This window comes from Durio zibethinus, chromosome 17, assembly GCF_047325235.1.
Source record: "Durio zibethinus cultivar Kanyao isolate XHJ-2024 chromosome 17, ASM4732523v1, whole genome shotgun sequence".
In the NCBI taxonomy this organism is placed as follows: Eukaryota; Viridiplantae; Streptophyta; class Magnoliopsida; order Malvales; family Malvaceae; genus Durio; species Durio zibethinus.
Genome location: NC_143178.1, coordinates 6344974 through 6367734, shown reverse-complemented (window position 1 = coordinate 6367734; position 22761 = coordinate 6344974). Strand labels below are relative to the sequence as shown.

Genomic DNA, 22761 nt, shown 5'->3' with positions numbered 1-22761 from the left:
CTTTAGTGAGGTGGATGGTTTCCGAAAATGCAACAGGAAGAAGATGAAGATTATCGTTGAAGCCAGGTCCCACAACATCTGAGGCGTCTGCACCATCAAACTTGTTGCATCTGACATGAATGCGGCTGAAAGACACTTTCCCTTCAGGCTAGTGTAATCACAGAAGCATAGATCAAGCGGCTTATCATATGCACCATTTGCCTGACCTATTGTATTACCTACCCAAAAATGCACGCTCACATGGGTTGGGTTCTATTCACAATGGAGGAAGCCTCTCTATGGCAAACATATTACAGTTCTAATTTTTTCTAATGGAATGAGAGTGGAACTAAAGGAAGTAAACAAGAATAGTTGCAGCAGCTACGTACATCTATCTGACCTGGCATGACACGTAGGATTTCCCGTCCTTCGAAGATATATTTGGAGGCACATTAACTGTTAGCCTACACCTTATATATATATATATATATATATTTATTTATTTATTTATATGGTTTAACTTTAAACCATGAATGGGAAAGGGGAAAAAAATGACATTACTTTGTCACAAAAATCCAAATACTAATTTGTCAGTAAGTCATGATTAGAAATATGAAGTTAATATTTTTTTTGGCTAAAATAGTAAAAAGTCCCTAAACTATTTAACTTTTTAAAAATAAATCCCAATTTCTAAACTATTTTACATTTTTTAATAAATCTCTATACTTTTATTTTATCCAAATAAACTCTCATATTTTGATTTGTATCTAAATAAATTTTATTTCAAATGAAAGAATAATTTATGTTAATAGTTTATTTAAGTACAAATTAAAAGTTTAAGAGTTTATTTTGATACAAATTAAAAGTTAAAGATTTATTTGTATGCAAATTAAAAATTAAAAATTTATTTAAATATAATAAAAATATAATAACTTATTTAAATAAAATTATAAAATTTAACAATTTTTTTACTATTTTAATATTTTTTTTAAACATGAAGATTTAATTTTTAATAATTGAAATTAAGAGTCCAATATTTGCTTAACAAATCACACAATTGTTGACAGAAATATGAAATATTGATTGCATAGTAAAGTAAATAAATACTAATAAACATAAAACGCTTTGTCATTCAAAGTTACAACAGGAACAATTTGTTCTTTTAAATGAACTATTTAAAATAATTTACTATCAATTGAAAATTGGTATTAAAAAGAGAGAAGAGAGATAGAGGTCTATATGTCACGGACTTAAAAAAGAGTCTTGAATTTCACATCGAACATAATAAGAGGGTCATTGGGGTATAAAATGATTCACATCACCTCCGTCTTGTGAGACGCCTTTTGTAGGATAAAACCGTGAGGCTAGGGGGCCAGAACGGACAATACCTCACAAGGGTGTGAACCGTGGCGGTCAGGCTGATTCGGAACGTCGGAAGGGTGAATGCTCGGGTCCCGGAGCCGTGCGGGTTTGAAGCTTGAGTCTCGACCACCGTGACAAGTGGTATCAGAGCCAGCCCTAAACCGTTCCATTTACGTCAAGCGTCTCGAGGGAGGTAGGCAGGGTGGCCAGCCTCCGTGACGAGAGCGTCACGAGGTTGGGTACGAGAGAATGTCACGGACCTAAGGAAGAGTCTCGAATCCCACATCGAACATAATATGAGGGTCCTTGGGGTATAAAAGGGTTCACACCACTTCCGCCTTGTGAGACGTCTTTTATAGGACAAAATCGTGAGGTCAGGGGGGCCAGAGCGGACAATACCTCACAAGGGTGTGAACCGTGGCAGGAAGGCTGATCTGGGACGCCGGAAGGGTGAATGCCCGGGTTCGGAGCTTAAGTCTCGACCCGTGACAAGTAGTATCAGAGCCAGCCCTAAACTGTTCGATCTACGCCAAGCGCCTCAAGGGAGGTAGGCAGGGTGGCCAACCTCCGTGACGAAGGCGTCACGAGGTTGGGTGCGGGAGAATGTCACGGACTTAAGAAAGAGTCATGAATCTCACATCGAACATAATAGGAGGTTCACTGGGGTATAAAATGGTTCACACCACCTCTTCCTTGTGAGGCGTCTTTTGTAGGATAAAACCGTGAGGTCAGGGGGCCAAAGCGGACAATACCTCACAAGGGTGTGAACCGTGGCAAGAAGGCTGATCTGGGATGTCGGAAGGGTGAATGCCCGGGTCCCGAAGCCGCGTGGATTCGGAGCTTAAGTCTCGACCCATGACAAGTGGTATCAGAGCCAGCCCTAAACCGTTCGATCCACGCCAAGCACCTCGAGGGAGGTAGGCAAGGTGGCCAGCTTCCGTGACGAGGGCGTCACGAGGTTGGGTGCAGGAGAATGTCACGGACTTAAGAAAGAGTCCTGAATCTCACATCGAATATAATAGGAGGGTTACTGGGGTATAAAATGGTTCACATCACCTCCGCTTTGTGAGGCACCTTTTGTAGGATAAAACCATGAGGTCAGGGAGGCCAAAGCGGACAATACCTCACAAAGGTGTGAACTGTGACGATCAGACTGATTCGAAACATCGAAAGAGTAAATGTCCAGGTCCCGGAGTCGCGCGGATTCGAAACTTGAGTCTCGACCTGTGACACATGGACAAGCAGCCATACCCAAGCCTCCAAGGCTTTGACCCACTTTGGGCCATGCTTGGGCTTGTGTTTTTCAAATCTAAGCCCGACCAATTTAGTTAGCGTTCGGTTATGTAATGGCCGGCGAAATCTAGGCAAAAAGTAAAAATGCAGATGAAATGTAGGACAGGAGGGGGCAAAGTCGTGTCGTTGACCCGTGAGTGAGCCTTTGGCCATCGCTTCCTCCGCCTCCTCCTCAAGCTTAGGGCTTTGAATTTCAAAGACCCCGCATTTTGATTTTGCTGTATCAAGAAAAAATATCAAAAGAAAAGCCAATCAAGACACCCTCAACAGTACAAATCAATCACATAATTCTGCAGAGAATAACAAAAGAATGGAAAATAATGAGGGAAGCTGTTTGTCTTACATGGCGGCGTGGTTGGGAACCACAGTGGCCCAAGCCTTCTTCGCATCGCTCGAACGTTGTTCTTGCATTAACCTCTCTACCTCCGACGATGCCGAAGATTCCGCGGCTCACGATCGCCCTCTCATGTTCACCAATTGCTCCTCCTTCTCGTCGTCTGTTATCTCTAGTGCCAACAACAACCCTCCTCCCAACGACGTCGTTAATCTCCCCGTTTAGATCTTGCATTGCATGCCTCCACCTGGGCTGGCTGCCCTCTTTCTGGGAATTGTATCTCGTCTTTTTCTTTGGGTGTTTGTCTTTGTCCAAACGCGTTTTCTTATTTTTGGTTTCTATGAAATTTCAAAGTTATATTTCTTTGACATAAATCATCGAAGGAATCTGAATCCCTGACATTTTTTTTCTTTCGGTGGAATTTTAATCAGGATTTAAAGCAGCGAAGATTTGTGAAATCAGGATTCAAAATTCAAAGCATCATGTAAACATCTTACCAAAATTGTGGAGTTGAGGAAATTAATTACAGGCTAATTTTCTTGTCACAGACGTTCTTCATGATTCATGGTTTTAGCACCAATTGGCTGAGGATCAAAGGAATGGGATCACCTGAAAGAAAGTGAATCCATGTAATTATTATTCGAGTTGATGAGATGTTCTACCCGCTAAATGTTTCCTCACTCTTTCTCTCTGTTTTTCTTTTTGCAAACTTGTTTCTCTTCTTTGGTTCTCTTCAAACAATTGTTTCTTCATGGAAATTATGGCATCCAAGCAATTACCCCGTTTATTATTCAAAGGAAATTGAAACCTGCAGTCCTAGTAAATGACATCCCCTAAGCAGAGCCACTGGAAGCCCTGTAGAGCTAATGGTTTATCGCCTGATCATGATCAAAGCCTGCTGCTTCTTCTGGGCTTTGTTTTCAACGATCAATCGTGCAAGGAGTTAAGCTATGGGATAGACTAGACTGATCTTTTATGGAGCTGATCAGCTGAGCGAATGCATCTGTTTTGGCTAATGGCCTATTTTGGCAGCCAATTAGTACGGAAATTAAGTGTTTTAAGAAAATAAAAGTGAATATGGAGTTTAATTTAATTAATTATATTTAAGAGATAAAATTTAACAAATTTAAAATTTAAATTTCAAAACGTATAAATCTTTTTATCTTAATATCTCTTTACATAAAAAAGATAGTGAGAAAAAAAAAAAAAAAAGACTGATTAAAATGAAAATCATTGCTAAAAAGATTAATCAACGAGGCTATAACCAAAGATGGATCACATGTCTCTTTGGGGGGAGCTTTTGTTTGTATGTTGTACTAACCTAGTTTTTTAAAACCAAACTAATCAGTCTCTTGTTCTGTCTTACGTGGTTTCATCTTTTAACATTTTAATCCAAATTATTAATGTTCTTACGTGATTGGATTGTCCTATAATGCTGTTGGCCTAGCATAACCAAAAAGCAAAACATGTACATTGTCGTCTAATGATCATATAGTCCAAGAAATCAAGAAATTAAGAATTTTGAGTAATATGCCTTACCATAGATTGCTATATCAACCCAACACAAAAAAGGGTATTAATTTAGGTTAACAGCTAAGTTTAAGACACTTAACTTTGTCCCTTAATAACTAATCATGTTTGTCGCAATAGTCTCCTAATCGTGGTACCTCCCTATGTCTTAATAACAATTAACTTTTGTCTTAGTTGCTAATTATCCGTTTTGTTTAACTTTCTCATGATTTTTTTGGTATTTGAAATTATGACTGATCACGAAATTGTTAGCGTGGCATCAAGATTCTGTATCATTGATATGACTCGCTTCTCAAGTATATGTTTTATCAAGAGAAAGCATGTGCTTCAACTTTGAAATTATTGTTCTTCTCAACTTTGATCCTTAGTTTTGTGTTTGTCTTTGCCTCGGATTCTTGTTTTGTCAATGTTTTTACCGACACTAACTTTTCTAACCGATTTTGCTTCGTCGTCTTTTTAAACCCTCTTTTACTTTCACCTACAACAACTATATCTACGACAATCAGAAATCTCTTTTACTAAACCTCGCAATCGGCCACGTACTTTTGTACTGTTCCTTTGTTTATGTGTAAACTGTAAAAGACTGAAGTAAAAGCAGGAAAAAAGAAAAATCTTACCAAACAAACAGAAAATCAGTGATGGAAAGCCATGTCATTTATATATTACTAAAATCTTTGAATTTTAATCGATCTTCACAACCTGAAAATCATAACATGTATATGCTAGCCTCATATTTGCATATTACATTTTTGTTCAATATGCCTCTACTTAACTCAATCGATTTATATAATTATTTAAAAAAAAAATTCATCACGACTAAAATTTGAATCTCATGACGACAATGCTTTTTTTTATTCCTAAATATAATCTTTATTTGGGAGAAAAACCAATCCAATAAGATTGAATTTATGCACAACAGTTGATTAAAATTACATGTGGGCTAATCTAAAGCCAATTCTGTTAGAGTCTAGCCTTCAAAAGAAAAAAATAAAAAAGTGGTACTAACTCTATTGCATGCTAACATAAATATCAAAGCAGTACATTTATGAATTGTGTTAGCATTACTGAAAAAGGATTATTGGCAACAAAGCAAGAATAGTCTTAGCCGCCTGTCAAATGCGATGATTAGTAACAAACACGCCATGAAGGAATGACATGGAACTGTGCTCTGCAAACAAACAAAAATGGTATGCATTCAAGCACTAGAGTCAGCAGGAAAGCCCGTCCAGTGAAAAATAAGGCCTGGTAAATGCCAACTGCATGACCAGATTAATGGCCCTACCACAAGGCAGACACAAAATGGCAGACAAACGATTCAATTATTCAAAGCGGCCAAGATACGATAATGATGAAGTTCCCCACCATTTTTTCCCGAATGAACTGCAACTAGATCTGGATTGCAACTCTTATTTAAGAGAACAAAAGGAAGAGGCTGGTTTACAAGGCCCCACAGGCTACAGGCACCTCCCTTATACATATAATATCTCAATGGCCTTCTCCTAATACATGACTTGTATAATCATGAGACAAGCTAACCCTCTTCACTCGTTCATTCCAAGATGATTTTCATTGCAACCGTAGAACAGCAACCACTTGTTGCGACCAAATTCAGTTGCAGATCACTATGAAATCTTAGATGGGACCACAGAAAACCTCAAATTCTCAACCATCTATCTGAGCATTCAGCCCTGAACATGCCATGGCAATTGATGCTGTCAATCTCAAGATCACTTGTCAGCTTATTCAAACTCAACATAGTATCTGCCTCAGCAAATAAATCAATGTAGGCACCAAACATGTGAACTGTCCCATTTCTAATTCTCTGATGCCTATACCAAGCCACTAGTATTTTCACACTGGTACTGGTAAACCATAATTGAGGAATGATCTAATCCTTCCATCCAACCCTGCTGTCACTATAACAAGACCCCACGCGTGAGAATTAACTGTACTCTGGCATGAAGTTTTCATAAACTTGTGCTGCGACTTATTCATTGAAGATGATACAGACAATGGACTGGATGGTGGAAGTGTTTCCTCTGGCAAAGTTGCAGATCCCTTGGGAAAAGACTCGAAAAAATATTCATGGCTCAGAGACAAATAAGGTGAGGAAAATGGCAGGTTATTGTGTAAATTCTCATTCAATACTTCAAATTGCCTTCTGGTTTCTGCATTCCCATATTTCAGGCCACACCAAGGGATTGCAATGGATGCATTAGCAGAGAAGCGCTCACAAGATCTTATATCTTTAGCCTGAGAGAGAGTAGGCTCATCCATATCAACACAATTCCATATATAAACATTAGCATCCTCACAAGCTGAAACAATATGCTTCCCATCAGCAGTTAGTGATGTGAATGTCTGGTTTCCATTGGTATGTGCTCCTGAGGAGTCAGAAAGAGACATGTTAAATTAGGAGAAGAATAAGAGTAAGGTGCACAAAGACTGTGTTTCAGATTCAGTGTTCAATAAATGTAAGAAACAGAGGCGTCCAATTGCCCAGGTGATGAGTTGGAGCAAACCATTTATTATAGGATTAAAAGTTTAGAGAACAACAGGAATATACCCCTGTATTTGCAGATCACATTCAGCCCTTGAAGAATTCTGACTTGTGAATCAGCACAAGTAACCATTACTTTGCTTGAATCTTGAGGAAAAAACTGGAATGAAAAATCTATAATGAGTGAAAACTGCACATCTCAGCTATTAAGACAAGCCTAAAGTGAAGCAAAAGCGGGGATGAGACTATCTACCTGCAGGCCAGTTATCCTTCGGCAGGGTGACTTCTTTTTCCCATTTAAGGATATATGAGCATCCAGGTGCAAATGGTTGTCTGAATAAAGCAACATAAAAATTGGTTTGTTTAAGAATCCATCCAACTGTAAATGCTGTTTCATGAAAGAAACATATTTCTGAAGCGTATGCCAACCATTTCAAGTTCAGATGAAAGTCCAAATTGTTACATCTGTTAGCTATGGCTATTCACTTTCTTTCCAATGCATAGCACAAAATTTGGCATAAGGCTTCTAAATCACTTCAAAAGAAGCATTTCGTTTCTGAAACCAGGTAAGTGCAAAGCTAAGTACAAGGATTCTGTTTGACAGGTATATTATTCACATCAGCTTCTTCAGCTGCTAGGTAATTTATCTAACAAATCCCTACTTGCACCACTAGTAGTAAAGGGCATCTTTTTTGAATCCAGCTAATGCCTATTATTTTTAAATCTAAGAATTTTACAAGCTTGTCCACTAGATAATTTATTTGTCCTCCGTATGGTTTTTAAAATTTTTTCTATGACAAGTTCTAAGAAACATACCAAAAGTGCTCCTTTTGATAAAAGTTATCTCTGATATGCCTATCAACTGTTTATATCATTCATAAACCCAATGAATAGAAATCGACCAATCACATGAATAAATATGAACCCCTATCAGAGGGAGCATACCTGACATATTGTAAAAGCGACAATTGCCTTTCATTGAGCCAACAATTGCTCCCTGCATAAATAGGGAAAAAAAAGATTTTTTAAATCAAATTTCAAACAACTCGACCTTGTGGTTGTAATCCCCTAGAAGACAAAGGAGGAAGAAAATCACCAAACCTGTCCATCTGGGCGATAACACACTGCAGTAACTATATCTCTTATATCAGTCCAGTCAACGACCTGGTAGCCAGAAATTGCCCAAATGCGCAATTTTCCATCTATTGAACCGCTAATGAAGTAATTGTCATCCGCAGGATTAAACTGAACACAGGTTACTGCATCATATTATGAGAGGCAATCCTTTATCAGTAGTCGGGACAAGATCATGCCCAAAATACAACAAAACTTACAGATACTTCAATTAGATAATTACATGTTAAGTAATGCACGCACAGAGATAGAGAGAGAATCAGCCAGAAGCGCACCATAATTACAATGAGAAAACACTCTGAGACAATGGTCACATCCAACTCGCCACATACAAACAGTTTTATCAACTGAGGAAGACAGCAGAAACTGCAACATGAACACAAAGTGAGACATATTAAATGAGACTCTTAGATGAAAATTTTTCTTTTCCCTTTTCTCTTATTTGGTGATGATTAAAACATGTAAATAAATCTGTTGACTCACATTTGTCTTTGACCATGAGAGATCCAAGATCTCACCATCATGCCCAAGAAACTCATGCAATGGTTTCTCCAAAAGCCGGAAAACTTTGGGAGGGAAGATAACGCATGCTGAATCAGAAGCTTTTCTCAGGCTCCTTAAATTGCCTGCTTTTTCCTTATCAACAAAGAGGGGTTTAAATTCGGAAAGATGATTCACTGTGAAGTATATGCAGGAAGAATCTATTTCTGGAATGTCAGGGTCATTGCACCTCTGATCTTCAACCACTTGCCACACTCGCACAACACCATCTTCACCAGCACTTGCTAGGTACTGCCCATCAGGACTGAACTTCATTGTCAAAATTGAACCTTCATGAGCCCGGATATCTTGTCCCTTATAGAGTGCAGAAAGTTCCTTTGTTCTTTTCCTAATTTGGTAGACCTTAACTCTCTGAACCTTAGTCCCCAGAATTGAATCATCTCTATTGGCTCTCAATCTATCATTTTCAACCTGTCTATCCACAACGCATGCTATTGAACGCAATTTACTCAACCATCTGTTCTTAACTCTCTTTGCTATTTTCTCTGACTTATTCTGCTTCTCAACTCCCCTCTCCCTAACTTGCTGAAATGAGGGCGATAGCACACGAAGATTCTTGGACTTCTTGCCTGTTACCAACTGCTCTGCACTCATTTCACAACCTTCACTTGTCTTCCCATCCTGCCACACTTCATCAGCATCACACACAGCTCCCCCACCCTCATTTCCTTCTCTACACACAAAATTATCTTGCGAACTTAACTCCTTAGACAAACCACAATTATCATTAGACCAAGAAGACATGCAAGAATGACTTGAAGAAAACTCCTCTTCAAAGCCGGATGTTCTCAAAACAGCATCACTGGTTTCCCTACCCCTGTCAAATTCTCCTTCCAAGCTAGGTTCATCTACCGAATTCTCTCGCGATAATTGATCTAAACTCACTCCAATCCAATCCAAGAATTTACCTCGGCGTTCCTTAACACTTTGTGGGCTACTAATCCATACATCATATTGGAAACTACACTTAGACCAATTATCAAAACAAGAATTTGAATGAGGAATCTCTACGTAATTAGAATATAAACCAGGCATTGTTGCAATGTGCTCATATGCATCAAAAAATGAAGATTCTTCATCTTCTTTTAAGCTACCCATTGTTCTTTGAGTTCAACCTATGAAACCCTCAGACGAAATAAAAACTTTTTTTAAGCCCTCAGCAATGTGGCAGATTCTAAATTCCTTCCACACAAGCAACCCCAGCAAAAAAAATAAAAAAGGCTGAAAAGAAAATGCAAAAATACAAGAAACACGAAACACAAGATCAGTTTAACAGAAACAAAGAACAATTAAACAAATGAATTGATAACAATACCCAAAAAAAAAAAAAAAAAAGCAAGAGATCCAACATGGATCCCAATCCAAACCCATTGAACCTGGTCCTTTCCATCGAATAAAAAAATCCAAATCTTAATATAGAAACGAAAAGTTTTCTAGTAAAAAAAAAGAACCCAAATTTTTGCAACAAATTAAGGGGCCTAAACAGTTTTCAGCACACAGAGATCAAAACCCATTGACAGAAATTGAAGTTCTTACAATTACATTTGAAGAAATGTAATAAACCAGGAAAGAAAAAAAAAAGCCATTAAGAAAATATCATTACCAAGTGATTAATTAAGCAAAGGGGAGATTTTGTTTTATATATATATATATATATATATATATATAATGAAGGAATATAAAATTGGCTGACATGGGGATTGGGCTCGTTTTCTATGAGATTCCTTTGATTCTGAAGGTGGCATAGGACGAAGCATCCAATAAATATGTTTTTGGAGCTTTTTAAATTCTCTCTCTCTCTCTTTGGGAAGCAAAGGGAGCACAGGATAGAAAAGAAATAAAATAAAATCTAGTGTTTAAAAAATAAATAAAATAATGAATACAAATATAATATGAAAAAGCGTTAAATACAATAATATTATATGTTTTCTGTCGATTTGATTTTTAAAAAAATAAAATTTATATTTGTTTTATTATATATTATATATTTCATATTAATAGCATTAGTTAAATTATTTATGTAATATTAATATCTAATAAAATTTTGACAAATGATAACAAAATATCTAATCATCATTATATCATTTATAGATTCACTATCATGTCAATATTTAAATAAAAATTTATAAAAATTTAAAAAATATATGAAAAATTAAAAAATCTCAAATATAAAAATCTGATTTTTTTTAATTCATAAAATATTATTGTCAGGTCATAGACTAATAATTAGGTAAAAAATAGTTATTCAAATTTTAATAATTAAATTAAAATTTTAATAGTTTAGGAGCATTTTAAAAACTCAATTATAATTGAGTGATCAATAATGTAATTTATTCTATTATTTAAGAATTTTTTTAAAATTTTAAAAACTATTTTCATTCAATTTTAAAAATCGATACATTAATTACATATTTTAAATATTATTTTAATTAATATCACCAGATATTGATTAATTTATAAATCTATATACTTGGTTTTATAAAAAATGGAAAAAAAAGAAGTTGTCCACATAGTATTCTATTCTTCCTCCAATCGTTATTTACTTTATTTTATTTATTATTAGATTTATTTATTATTTATTTGTTTTATAAATTTTTAGTTTTTTTGTTTGATTTTTATTTTATTTTTTATTAGATAAACTTTGTAAAAAAAGTTGATAAAAATAGAGATGATAAAATAAATTTTACCTGTTTGATTTTTATTCGTATCGATTTAATATAGATGTATTTAAAAAAAAATCGAGATTAAGTTGAAATTTTTTAAATGAGATCAAGTTAAAAACGAATATAAAATTTTTTGTCCCATTTCATATGTCTACCTGACATTTCTCTCCTTCAATTTTTTTTAATCTTTGTTTCTTTTTTAAACTTTTGCTTTTTGCTTTTTTTTTTTTAATTTTTTTAATTTTTATTTTTTATTAGATAAATTTTGTATTAAAAAAGTCATTTAAGTAGAGATAATAGAATAATTCATATACGATGGATTTCAATTTATCCTAATCCAATTGGTGTATTTTTTTTTTAATTCAAGATAATTAAGGTGAGTTTATTTTTTATTTTAATTGAGCATGGGTAAAATTAAGGTTTTTGGTATCACGCTTCATTCTTATATATAAAAAATATATTTTTTATTATTTATATAATTTTATATATATTATTAAAAAAAATATTATTTAATAATTTAATTTAATAAATTCACCTGAAATTTCATTTTGCTTTTTTTAAAAAAAATTTTATTTATTAGATAAAATTTTATAAAAAAAAGGTTAATGAATGTAGAGACAATATAATAATTTATATCTGATAGATTTTGATTCGTTATAATCAAATTAATACGATTTTTTTAAATAAAAATTGGCTTAAATTTTGACTTTTTAAATAATTTTAGTGAATTCAAGTTTCGAATGTTTTAACTTGGCCTTCCTTGAAATGTATAAAATATATATTTTATTATTTATTTATTATATATATTATATTAATAAAAATATTATTTAGTATCTTAATTTAATAAAAAAAATTACACTTATATATAATTAAATTATAATTTATATTAAAAATAAATATATATTTATATTATCTATACAATCTCATCCATTAAAATTTAATATAAAAATTTTAATTTTTAAAATTTAAAATATAATTTAAAAAATAAAAAATAATCTAAAAGTGCGTATAAAATTCTAATAAAGCATAATATTTGTATAATCAAATTTCAAAAAAGGAAATTAATAAGCTGAAAATGGAAAAATGGTGATAATCCGAAAATGGGGTCGTCAATAGTCAAAGAGGAGCCTCTCCTTCGCCGATCGGCCTAAAGTTTCATCCGTGATTCCTCTGTTCGTCTTCAATCTCTCTCAAGTTGATGTCTTTGAATTTGGTGACAACCTTCATCCTTCTTTCCCTAGCTCAAAAATCACCCCGTCAACGTGCAAACCCTTCAATCATTCTATAATGTGCAACTTCAATTGGACCCCATCTCAAAATTATGTGCTATATTCCTAATAATTGATAATTGAAAATATGATATCTATATGGTCGACAATCAAATCCGTTTTTAACGAATTTTGATTGATTCGACTTTGTAGGATCGTTTTTTTTTTTTTAATCGAGTTTCGAGTCAGGTATTATTAAAAAAAAAATCGAGGTTGGATCAGATTCGAGTTTATATAAAAATTAATTTTTAATTATTTATTTATTTTTTATTTATATATATTTATATAATTATATATTTAAATATTTATATTTAAAAAATAATTTTTTATATTTAAAAAATAATATTTTATTAATTTCAGATTAAATCGGATTGGATACGGTTTATACAAAGTCGAATCGGAGTCGAATATAAAAAAATAAAAAATAAAAATTTCGATCAGATCAAGTTCGGAGCTAACGAAAATACGTTTCGATTCAACCTGTTACCAACCCTAAATATCTGATTATTGTATGCTGTTGACACAGCATAATTGGACTATTTTATTCAATAATAATTGAAAATAATGAATTATTATAAGGTTAGAAGGTAATTCACTCAATCAAATTATTAAATAATTTAGCATATCCTGTTGATATTACCTTTTTTAAAAATATATATAAATTAATTGATTTAAATTTTGTATTTAATTTAATAGAATTTCTTGTCTCCGTCGAAACCAAACAAAACCTAAAAAAAAAAGTCGGAAAAGCAAAAGTTACCCTTGTTTCTAATTGATCCAACATTGCACTTAAGTTAGGTTTGGTTAGTGTTGAATTATATCACTATTTAAATTCGAAAGTGATTTAGTCATTTGTCTTAAAGCATAAGAGATACTTGTCAAAAGGATTACAACTTTCATTATTGGTAATTATTATCTGGACATCAAGGTAAGAAATGAAGGAAGTTGGTAATGAAAGATGCCCCATTACTAAGACAAGAAGACACAAACTAGACAATGGTTCAGTTAATTCTACATCCACCTTTCCCTTAAAAAGACTTTATTATTTGAAAAGTAACGTGAAAATAGACAACTTTCGTAATAAGGACATCCTAATTCTAAGACAAGAAAACACTGATTATACAAATGATTCAGGTACTTCTGAATCTACCCTTTCCCATCAAAATTCAAAACCTTTTGTTTCAAACTTTTAGTATCATGCTTGCACAAATCAAAAGAACACCTTTTGTTTCACGGTGTAAATAGGGCAATAGGCGAGTCATAATCTACAGGATTAATTATTGATTAAGACCTTTTTCTTTTTACCAACAATAATTGCAAATTGTCAATGGAATTCTTAGTTTAACAATTTATCTCATACATGGAAACATGGGAAAAGAATAGTAGGTTTACATTAACTATGATTTCTTATTTTGCAGTAGGAAGATCAAAGAGAACTTAATTGAATTGGCATACATTCAATATCGTAGTTTAAAGATTAAAAAAATAATTGTAGGTGATAAAATTTGAATTTTAAATATTTTTTAAAAATAATTATATACATCGATTGATCTAATTATTAAAAATTTTTATTTATTTATTTATTTATTTATTAATACATGTAAGAAGAAAGGATAAATCAAGCATTCAAATCACGAAATTCAATTTTTTAAAAATGGTAACTATTAAGATTTTATTTTGATGTTTAAGATGAATGATGAAATATAATAAAATATAGTTAAATACATTTATCACACATTAGCTTTTGTAAAACTTGAGTATTTTGTTTAATGATTGTTGCATTTTTTTCTCTTAAAAGAATTAGTTCGAATATTTCCATCTTTTTTATGAAAAAATATATATCTTTATAGGATTAAAAAAATTCCAATGCAAGAGAGAAAGAGAAAGATTCATGATCTCTTACCTATAGATTGAGAGAGAGTATAAGTTAAAACAATGCATCAACTATATACATATACACGAAGAAAAAAACTAAATGTATCTAGCTAATTGGACCATAATATACACTTTAAACAAATTTTTTTTTTAAGTTATAATTTAAAGATAGAGTAATATGTTGTAAATGTTGAAATTTGAATTTTAAATTTATTATATATAATTTTTTAAAAATAATTATATGAAATAATTAAATTAAATCTTTAATTCACATTTAACAACTTTGAGCTAATATTACATGTTTAATTTAATTAACTAGTTTTAAACTAAAATTAAACACACTTCTTGTGAATGATTTGGTTGTGCATAGCTTGGCCAATAAATGCCATTAATTGTTTCATTTTAGTCAACTTTATTTTAATAATAATAATAATAATAATAATAATTTTTTATTATTATTGTATGCGTGTGTAAAACCAATTCATAATGTGGTTTTTTAAGCATCGATATCGAGGAACTTAATAAAAAAAACTAGAACTACTGCAAATTCTGCAATCCGATTCTTAAAAAGTTGCGAAGTTTAAAAGGATGAGTTTTCTAATATTAATTGAAAAAAAGTCATCTAATTAATTTAAATGACTAACACGTTATTTAACTTTTTTTTTTTTGTTTATAGCGTCATGCTTGAACAAACTCCTACTCCCCCAATTGAGAAATTTTTAATACCAACAAGAAATAAGTCAAAATAAAAAACAGGGTTCCATGATTTTTGCTAAAGCTTTGCAATAGAGAATATTTGTAGCTAAAGTCTTTGGGTTGGGAATTGGGATCATTGCTTTCATGCACATGCAGTGCTAAAACTTGTCATTTATGGAGTTCCCCCCCCCCCCCCCCCCAATTTGTCATTTATGGGTTTTGTTAACTATAAAACGGGCCAAAAGTTGGTGCGCCACCTCCACCCCCACATTTACATGCATTGCATGATTTATGTTTGTTTTATTTACATTTGGTCTAGAAAATTTCAAAGTAATGAATTTAGAATTAATTTAATTTATTTATATAATTATTTTTAAAAAATAATTCTCAACAGATTTGATTTTTTTTTAATAAAAAAATTTCAAAAGCAATCAAGAGCTTATGTTACTTCGAGTTTGATGCAAAAATTAACAATGAAGATTTTACCAGCTTAGTTCAGCTTGACACCTAACTATATATATTCATTATATACAGGAGCATTTTAATTGACTTTTATTATTTATTCTATTCATCATTGAGATTAATTATACATCTAACTTTTTTGTTGTTAATTAAAATTTTTTGCTGCATCAATTTATCATCTAAATTTAATATCAATTAAGACATACATAGTACACATTTGTAATCTTTTATTTTGGATTTTTTTTTTATAAAAGATATTTCAATTTAGAATATAAAAATAAATTATAAGTGTTGGGATTTAAATCCTAAACCTATTAAATCTCAATTCTTAAAAGTGAATATTGCATGAATCAACTGATTAAACTTATGATTCATCCTTTATTTTATTTCTAACTTGTTATTTTTGCAATAAAAAAAGCGCATGAGATAATTCTAGATATATGACATTATTTAAAAGAGAAATAATAATAATAATAATAATAATAATAATAATAATAATAATAACATGGATAGTGTATGAGGGTTTCCTGTTTCTTAAGCAAGAAATCATTCCCAAGATTCTAGCCTTAATAATGTGAAAACAGCTCCTGGTTTGGCATAGCTGTTTATTTGTTTTGTTCTTGTTCCTCTTAAAACAGGTAGCAGTACTAACAGAATCTCCCTCAAATTGACACATCCAAATCTTGGGATTGTCGGTCGAATGTTTAACATTAATCCCATATATAAGTATATTACTTAAACCCTAATCCCTATGTTTGGTCCAAAACCGACCATAGTTGGATATATAAAGGTTAAGCTGGTTGGTGAGGAGATGATGAACCTCTCCCTTTTTTTTCTTTATAAATATAAAAAGAAACACGAGTTCATGCAAGGATAAATACAGGCCACATGATTAGTACCTTAAATTACTGCATAATTTGGCTGCCGACATGATTGAAAAAATGATTAATTATTTGAGGATGTTGGGAGTAGAGTTTTTTCTTTTCTTTTCTTTGTGCTAATAAAGATTTTCAATTGTTTTGTTAGTTTCAAGTCTATAGACGAGGATTCATGTATATTTGTTTTAATTCACAGTTGATGATGAATGAACTAATTAGGAAGAATGATTATAATGTATTACGTAAAAATTAGTATTTTTCAAATGTATTACGTAAAAATTAGTATTTTTCAAACTTTGTTGGATTCATTGTATACAATTTCAAATAATGAAATCACTTTGACTAAAAGAAACATATATATTTGTTGACTATCCGATACAGTTGACTTCTGGCACAGGACAAGTTTGAAGTTTTTCACATATACAGGAAGGGGGTAATAAGATCCATCAAAACTGATGTAGAAATTTATAAATGAACATTCACAAAATGCAACTAACCATAAGGCAGAGCTTTCAAGAAAAACTGAATCTGCAAAAAACCAAAAAAACAAGAAAAAAAAAAAAAAGAGGCAAAGGCAAGGCAAATAAGTCTACGAGTGGATATTATAAGTAAACTGATATAAGATAATTTGTGCTGTTGGGCCTCATCATCCAGAGTATAGTACTATGACTGCATATTCATCTTGGAAATTGAGCGTTGCAAAACCTAAAAAAGGAAGAAAAGGCTGTGATGGTGCAGGCAGCTTCCACCAAATTAACAAGCTGGTGCATGGGGCTGCTGGGTGGGCCTTTGATAGTTGCATTTCTGTGCATGGTTTTAATTAGTATGGCTCGTATGGGTACCCACTGCCCACTTTGTCTCTACGCTTTGACTTTTTCATTTTTTTTAATTTAATTTTCCTTCCACTTCCTTTGGTCTAAATTGCAGCAAACTGCCAACGGCTACGTTATCTATGGATAGAATACTTTATTTTTATTTTCAACGATCAAAGTTCAATTTCTAAATTTGAAGTAAGCCTCGAAAACAAGTTTCACTTGGTTGACAAAATGTGTTTCTCCCCTTGCAAACTTACTTTAGAATCCTCGAATCTGCCAGGAACTAATTTGAGCAAGAAATAACTAAGAAAGCCATGAATTTTGATGACTTGTTACTGTTGGATGACTTATTACTATTGGATTTGAAGCAATAAACATAATAATACAGAAGTAATATATCGTAATAAATTTACATTAATAAATAACAATCAACAATTAAAAAATGCATGAAAAATAAAGTACATCAAAATTTATATGAAAAACCTTCTAGTGTAAAGGGAAAAATCACGGACCATAAGAAAAATCTTTACTATCAAATAATGAATATACAAAGTTTTTCTTTAGCTAAAATTAAAACAAATCAACAACTAAAAAAAGACAATTGAAAAAATTTTATCAAATATATGACTCAACAAATACACATTAAATTTATTTCTAGAGAGCTTAAAATCCGATCTTCACTATTAAGAATGTAGAACTCTGAATCATAAACTTGTTGATAAAATTTCAGCTTAATCAAATCACGGATCAAATTTCGTTCAACCAACTCTCCTTTCTCCATTTTCTCTCTATTTTTCTGGCTTTTCTTTTTTTTTTCTTGGTTTGCAACTCCACCTTAAAACAACCCCACCTCTTTTTATTAAGTAGCTAGGACTCTGTGTAAAAAGAAAGACCAAGGCCCATAGCCTTTGATTGATCCAAAACTAATTACATGAGGTTGGACCTTATTTTCCTAACAATCTCCCTCTTCAGCTCCATTAGAAGGAGATTCATCACCATAGCAGTTTCATTTTAAACTTACCTTGGCCAAAGAATTTATTCTGGCCAAGTTATTGCAGAGCTTAAGCTTTTTTCTAGAAAGTATCTTAGGCAACATATCTACTATATTCTTATCAGTATGGACTTTTTTCAACAACATTTATTGTTTTTCAATTATTGAACATAACTAGTGACATCTAACATCAATGTGCTTTGTTCTAACATGATACATGGTACTCTTACTCAAATTTAAAGTACTCTAGCTATCATAAAATATCACATACTCTTTCTAATTTAACTTCAATTCAAGAAAAAAATGTTTCATCCAAAGTATTTTTTTATCTGCTTCAGTTACTGCAATATACTCAGCCTCTGTAGTTGACAAAGCAACACACTTTTATAACTTAGATTGTCAAGATACAGCTTCTCTTACAAAAGTGAATAAATATCTTGAAGTAGATTTATTACCATCAAGATCAGTTGTCATGTTAGCATTAATAAATCCTTCTAGAACTTGTTGTGAAACTTCATAACTCAAGTACATTTTTTATATGCCTCTCAAATATCTAAAAATTCATTTCACTGCTTCCCAGTGAACCTTTCTCAGATTAGAAAGAAATCTACTCATTACACCAACTGCATGAGCAATGTCAAGCCGTGTGCAAACTATAAGATACATTAAAAAACTAACTGCAGAAGAATAAAAAATACTAGACATAGCTAGTTGCTCTTCTTTAGACGTCGGATAAGATTTTTTACTCAAATAAAAATGGTTGACAAGTGGACTGCTAATTGATTTAACATGTTGCTTGTTGAATCTACTAAACACCTGTTAACATATTTTTTTTATGACAACCATAGCTTTTTAGCTCTCCTATCCCGGATAATGTCCATACTAAAAATCTACTTTATTAGACCTAAATCCTTCATGTCAAAGGACTTAAACAATTATTTTTTCAACCTGCAAATCATATTAGCATCTTATCCCACAATCAATATATCATCAACATATAATAAGAGAATAATGAAGTTATCATTAGAGAATTTTTTGACATATATACAAGGATCTGCTATCGTTCTTTTATAACTATGGTTCACAATAAAAGAATCAAACTTTTTGTACTACTGTCACGGAGCTTGTTTCAAGCTATATAAGTTTTTTTTCAATTTACAAACTAAGTACTTGTTTTCTTTCACTTCAAAATCCTCATGCTGATTCATATAAATGTTCGACTGTAAGTTACCATGCAAGAATGCAATCTTGACATCAAGTTGCTCAAGCTCAAGATTCAAATTAGCTACTAATCTTAGTACCATTCGAAAAGAACTCATTTTCACAACTGAAAAAAAGATATCATCAAAATCGATGCTTGATTTTTGAGAAAAATCATTTACCATCAATCGAGCTTTTTACCTCACTAGCTTATCACCATTTTTTTTTCAACTTGAACACTCATTTATTTTTTAACGACCTCTTTTATTTCGAAAGTTTAACAAGATCATAAATATCATTTTTCCACAATGACTCCATCTTTTCTTTCATTGCTTTTAATTAGTGCTTTCTATTCAGAGTAGCCTGCACATCTAAGAAGTTCTCTGGCTCCTCTTCACTAGTAACTAAAATAAAATCTAAACTCGGATACCTAATTGATGGCTTATGCTCTCTAGTAAATATTTTAGGTTGAAACTTTACACCACTTGATACCGAATGTATCTTTCTTTGCTCAATACTCTCAGGTAAAGAGGATTGCTCTTCCACATCTTAGAAGTTCTCTGGCTCCTTCTTATTGGTAACTAAAATAAAACCTAAACTTGGATACCTAGTAGATGGCTTGTACTCTCTAGTAGATCTTTCAAGTTAAAACTTTACACCACTTGATACCAAAGGTATCCCCCCTACTTAACACTCTTAGGTAAAGATGATTGCTCTTTTTACTCAAAACTTATTGCATCTGACTCATCACTAACTATGGCTGGCTCATTCATATCTTCAAGTTTTATTTCTTACTTATTTTTACCATCTGTGACTTTTTCTTTAGAACCTTTATCGATATTAAAACATCATACTCAATAGTAACTTGTGTAAGTTTTTTATTTTTTTCAAGGTCTGTTATAGGTTTTTTCAGGAAAAGTCACATCTATATTTTTGACTATTTTTTTTAACTGGATATTATATCCTATAGCTAAATTTTTCATCATCATATCCTACAAACATACATTGTGTAGCTTTATTATCAAGTTTTGACATCTGCTCTTTTGGCATATGCATGAATGCTTTACACTTAAAAACTTTCAAATAAAAGTATGAAGCATCTTTTCTTACACTTATTATGGGTTAAGACTTAATATTCAAGCTTGCACAGCTCTAGAACCCGGGTATGCACTCATTCGATGTCTCAGATTAACCTGACAATCACGATTTACACTCTTATGAGGTATTATCCACTCTAACCTCTTTGACCTCATGATTTTATCCCACAAAAAATGTCTCATAAAGAGAAAAATGTGTGAACCCTTATATCCCAAGATCAACTCTAGTACTCAATCGATATGAGATTCTTGGCTTGACTTCAAGATCGTGATATCTTTTTTCACTCCAATGATGGTTTACCGTCCTCGATGGCACATCTTTAGTACCTCTAAAGCTGACTTTGATACTACTTGTTAGAAAAATAAATCACATTTAGAGCCCATTAAAGCATATCAGAGAGCCTATATATATGTTGGACACCACTTGAGCTCAAAAGTTTAAGCTATTAGGTTCTTAGGTCCTTCATGCATATATAGGATATCTCATTTAGATTTTTTAATTATGTAAGATTCTTTACTCATATGTTAACCATATCCTAATAACCTCTTACGTTCACTTGTGAGTTTTGATTAAGTCCTATCTCGATTTTCTCATGCAAATAAGTCCTATCAATACCTTTTTTGGGCCAGGTAACCTCACATTTTTAGTGCACTTTTAGACCAAGACACAACACTTAACTTGGCTACCTAGGTTGTTTCAGTGCTCTCTCAATCTTACACTTCAGGTTAACTCAACATATTATCCACTTAGTTGTTTCGCTTTTGTATATTATCATAGACTCGCTGCATCTAAGTCAAACTTTTTTAATACCGACGTTCGAGCACATAGAGTTAATGGATGCGGCCAACCTCTGATCTGTCAATAATCTCCCCCCAACAACACCACTAGAACTCGAACCCGCCATAACTTTGGCTCTTATACCACTTGTTAGGCCTGAAGCAGTAAACATAACAACACAGAAACAATATATTGCAATAAACCCACAGCAATAAATAACAATCAACAATAAAAAAATGTAAGAAAAATAAAAGTATACCAAAATTTACGTGAAAAACTCTCTAATGTAGAGGAAAAAATCACAGACCACTAAAAAATTTTTCACTATCAAATAATAGATATACAAAATTCTTTTCTAACTAAAATTAGAGTTAATCAATAACTAGAAAGAGACAATTGGAGAAATCTTACCAAATAAGTGACTCAACAAATACACCTTAAATTTGTTTCTAGAGAGCTTCAAACTCGATTTTCACTATTAGAAATATAGAACTCTAAATCATAAATTTACTGATAAAATTTTAACTCAATTAAATTACGAATCAACTTTTGTTCAATCAATTTTTTTTTATTTCTTTTCTCTTTATTTTTTTTTGTTTTTTATTTTTTTGGTTTACGACACTATCTTAAAATAGTTTAACCTCTTTTTATTAAATAATTAAGACTCTGTGAAAAAAAAAAATCAAAACCCATAACTTTTGATTAATCCAAAATTAATTATATAAAGTTGAATCTCGTTTTCCTAACAATTACCGCAATAAAAGAGAGAGCGAGAGCGAGGATTTTAATAATGATTTTAGTTGGTGCACGTTTTAGGACCGCTGCGATTTCTTTTAGGACGAAACAACTCAAGCCCTTTCCCTTGGGATTTGAATTTTCGCTTGAAAAATCTCTGGTGACAGATATTGCCTGCTTTGTAGCCCGGTAAACCAACACCCAATGAAAAGTATATAAAATAATAAAATTTTCCGGTTCACAGGTTAGAACAATGGAAAAGGACCACCCTTTTGTTTGAGGGGGATGGTAGTCCCAAATTTACTAACAAAAGCGTGAGTAGACCACTTCTCCTGTGGGGGTGCATCGGATCCTAATCTGACGGCATACACACCTCTCTCATCAGCCTGTCAATGCTTATGCTTTCGCAAGCAACTGTAAAATTTATTAGACAATTTTTTTTTTATATAAATGGCATATTATTAGACAATTTTTTTTATATAAATGGCATATTTTTATTTATCCAAAAAGGCAGGGGCAGAACCTGTTACAAAAACAAACTGTACAAAAAATTATACATATAAAGCATATACACTGTAAACTAGAATTTTAAAGAGTCAAGAAGTTTTCA

General features: G+C 32.2%; 1 protein-coding gene across 1 annotated transcript; it reads right to left on the bottom strand.

Annotated features, from left to right (window-relative positions):
• Positions 1–5343: 5343 nt before the first annotated feature.
• Positions 5344–10313, bottom strand: LOC111280294 (uncharacterized). Its single transcript, XM_022867523.2, has 7 exons — positions 8616–10313; positions 8408–8498; positions 8100–8257; positions 7944–7995; positions 7252–7331; positions 7065–7158; positions 5344–6882 (listed from the first exon to the last, which is right to left on the bottom strand). Exons 1-7 carry the CDS (start codon positions 9789–9791, stop codon positions 6350–6352), a joined length of 2184 nt encoding a protein of 727 aa, XP_022723258.2. The 5' UTR covers positions 9792–10313; the 3' UTR covers positions 5344–6349.
• Positions 10314–22761: the final 12448 nt, after the last annotated feature.

What these genes read in the sequence shown, in the direction of transcription:
- LOC111280294 (XM_022867523.2), bottom strand. Translation starts at nt 9,791, where the DNA reads ATGGGTAGCTTAAAAGAAGATGAAGAATCTTCATTTTTTGATGCATAT. An exon ending in GAAGGATAACTGGCCTGCAG is followed by an intron (nt 7,159 to 7,251) that starts GTAGATAGTCTC and finishes TTTTCATTCCAG; the next exon opens with TTTTTTCCTCAAGATTCAAG. An exon ending in TGTGATCTGCAAATACAGGG is followed by an intron (nt 6,883 to 7,064) that starts GTATATTCCTGT and finishes CTGACTCCTCAG; the next exon opens with GAGCACATACCAATGGAAAC.